This window comes from Ipomoea nil, unplaced genomic scaffold (assembly GCF_001879475.1).
Source record: "Ipomoea nil cultivar Tokyo-kokei standard unplaced genomic scaffold, Asagao_1.1 scaffold0482, whole genome shotgun sequence".
Classification (NCBI taxonomy): domain Eukaryota; kingdom Viridiplantae; phylum Streptophyta; class Magnoliopsida; order Solanales; family Convolvulaceae; genus Ipomoea; species Ipomoea nil.
The window spans coordinates 2,146,666-2,149,059 of NW_017616910.1; the positions used below are offsets into that span (position 1 = coordinate 2,146,666).

Here is a 2,394-nt window from a genome sequence, read left to right on the forward strand (position 1 = left end):
CGGCTGCATAAGTTTTGCTACTTTTGTGGTTGTATGGGTCACTTGCATACTTTCTGCATACACGCTAGGGAGGCTACAATTCCGGTAGAAAGGTACCTGTACGGCCCGGATATGCGAGCTGGTGGATCCCGGAGCGCTCCTAGAGCGGTTGGGGATAGCTGGCTTGTTCCGGTTGGCGGGAAACCACGACCACTGGGAGTCAAGCTACGTGTGGCAGATGGGGGACAGGGAAGTGGGGGTGTCACACCCACGAGTATGTCTGAGGATGAGGTGGTGGTGGCTACGGCAAAGCGTCGTAGGCATGGGACGGAGGGGGGAGAAGATAGTGGAAACGATGAGGTAACAATTGCGGCTGTTTCAAAAAACTTGTCCATGGTGGGAGCTGGTGTTCAGCCCCGCCCATCATCATGAGTACTTTGAGCTGGAACTGTCGTGGCTTGGGCAATCCACGCACAGTTCGACAGATCGTGGGCCTAGCGTCCAGTAAGAAGCCGGATTTTGTGTTCTTGATGGAGACCAAGGTACCACGGATACATGCAGAACGGATCCGGGTTACGCTTGGGTATGAAGGTTTGTTTTATATTGATAACGATGGTTTGAGTGGAGGAATGGCGCTTTTATGGAAGAAGAATAATACGGTGAGGCTTTTAACTTACTCGCAGAGTCATATTGATGTGGAAGTAAGCTTGTTTAATAAGTTATGGCGCATGACATGTATCTATGGTATCCCTGAGCGTGGTAGGCGGGAGGAGACATGGGATTTGCTTGGTACTCTGAAGACTAGATCCTTATTGCCCTGGGTGGTGATAGGAGACTTTAGTAATCTGCTATATCAGCACGAGAAGAAGGGGGGAAATCCGTATCCTAATAGTCTGTTACGGGGTTTCGGAGATGCTGTGGATGACTGTGGTTTGATGCAAATGCCAATGAGAGGCCACCAGTTTACGTGGCAGAAGGGAAAGGGGACGCCGAATTGGATAGAGGAAAGGTTGGATAAGGCTTTAATAATGAATGATTGGGGTCTGCTCAATGAGAATGCATGGTTTGAGAATATTCGAACCCGGGCCTCGGACCACTCGATCCTTTTCCTCAGTATTAATGCGATCTGCATGCCGAGGGGAAGGGGGCCGCGGAGATTCAGGTTTGAAATGGCTTGGCTATTAGATGAGGGGTGCAAAGAGGTAGTAGAAACAGCCTGGCAGGAGGGGAAGACGGAGGGATTGCTGCATTGCCAGCAGTTGTGTGGAGAAAAATTAATGCGGTGGGGGGAGACCAGTTTCATAAATTCGGGAAACGAATTAACCAGCTACAGCAAAGGCAGGATGCCATACAAAATAGGCGAGATTTGGTAGCGCTAGCTGAGTACCAACAGATTGAGAATTCCCTGAAACGAATCGAGGCCCAGGAGGATGTGTTCTGGAGGCAGCGAGCTAAGCAGCACGGGCTACGCGGGGCTGATGCGAATACAAAATTTTATCACAGGTATGCCTCTGCACGTAGGAAAAAGAATTTTATTTCTAGTATTAAATGTGATGCTGGTAATTGGGTGGAGGGGGATGATATGCATGCAGCTATACAAAATTACTTTGATAATATTTTTGCCTCTAGTGGATTGAGTTGTGATGATCCACTTTTTGGGGTCCTAGCCCCACGAGTAACGTTAGAACAGAATGTGATGCTTAACCGCCCTTTTGAAAATAATGAGGTTAAAGAGGCTCTCTTTGCAATGTATCCGGATAAGGCACCTGGTCCGGATGGGTTAAACCCGGGTTTTTACCAGCAGTTTTGGGAGATAGTGGGAGGAGATGTATCTGGCTTTATAACGAATGCTTTGAATTCCTGTGTATTCCCCGAGGGATTGAATGATACTAACATTGTTTTGATACCGAAGAAAGAGATGCCTGAGACAGTTGCAGATTTAAGGCCGATTGCGTTAAGTAATGTCATTTACAGAGTTATGGCCAAGATGATAGCAAATAGGATGAAAACACTAATGGGAGGATTAATATCAGAATCCCAGAGTGCTTTTATCCCGGGAAGGCTAATCACTGACAACATTCTAGTAGTAGCAGAGGTGGGGCATTATCTGAATAGAAAGCAGTGTGGTAGAGTGGGGTGGAGTGCTTTGAAGTTAGATATGTCAAAAGCCTATGACAGAATGTAGTGGAATTTTCTTGAAAAGATGCTGACTGTTATGGGTTTTAGTGAGAAGTGGATAAAGCTCATTATGCTGTGTGTAACGACTGTTAATTATACTGTAATGGTCAATGGTATAGCAGGGGGCATGTAAAACCAACCAGGGGACTCAGGCAGGGAGACCCTCTCTCCCCGTATTTATTTATTATTTGTGCAGAGGCTCTCTCGATGATATTACAGTATGAACAGTTGGCAGGC

The 2,394-nt window shown here is 47.0% G+C and overlaps 1 protein-coding gene across 1 annotated transcript; it reads left to right on the forward strand.

Annotated features, from left to right (window-relative positions):
• The first annotated feature begins 608 nt into the window (after positions 1 to 608).
• LOC109173514 lies at positions 609 to 2,164 on the forward strand. The gene is made up of 3 exons (XM_019322755.1): positions 609 to 1,092; positions 1,182 to 1,482; positions 1,609 to 2,164. Exons 1-3 carry the CDS (start codon positions 609 to 611, stop codon positions 2,162 to 2,164), a joined length of 1,341 nt encoding a protein of 446 aa, XP_019178300.1.
• The last annotated feature ends 230 nt before the right edge of the window (positions 2,165 to 2,394 follow it).

Coding starts and splice junctions, on each gene's coding strand:
- LOC109173514 (XM_019322755.1), top strand. CDS start 609: ATGGCGCTTTTATGGAAGAAGAATAATACGGTGAGGCTTTTAACTTAC. Junction 1,093..1,181: donor CCACTCGATCCTTTTCCTCA/GTATTAATGCGA, acceptor GGGTGCAAAGAG/GTAGTAGAAACAGCCTGGCA. Junction 1,483..1,608: donor AATACAAAATTTTATCACAG/GTATGCCTCTGC, acceptor TTTTGCCTCTAG/TGGATTGAGTTGTGATGATC.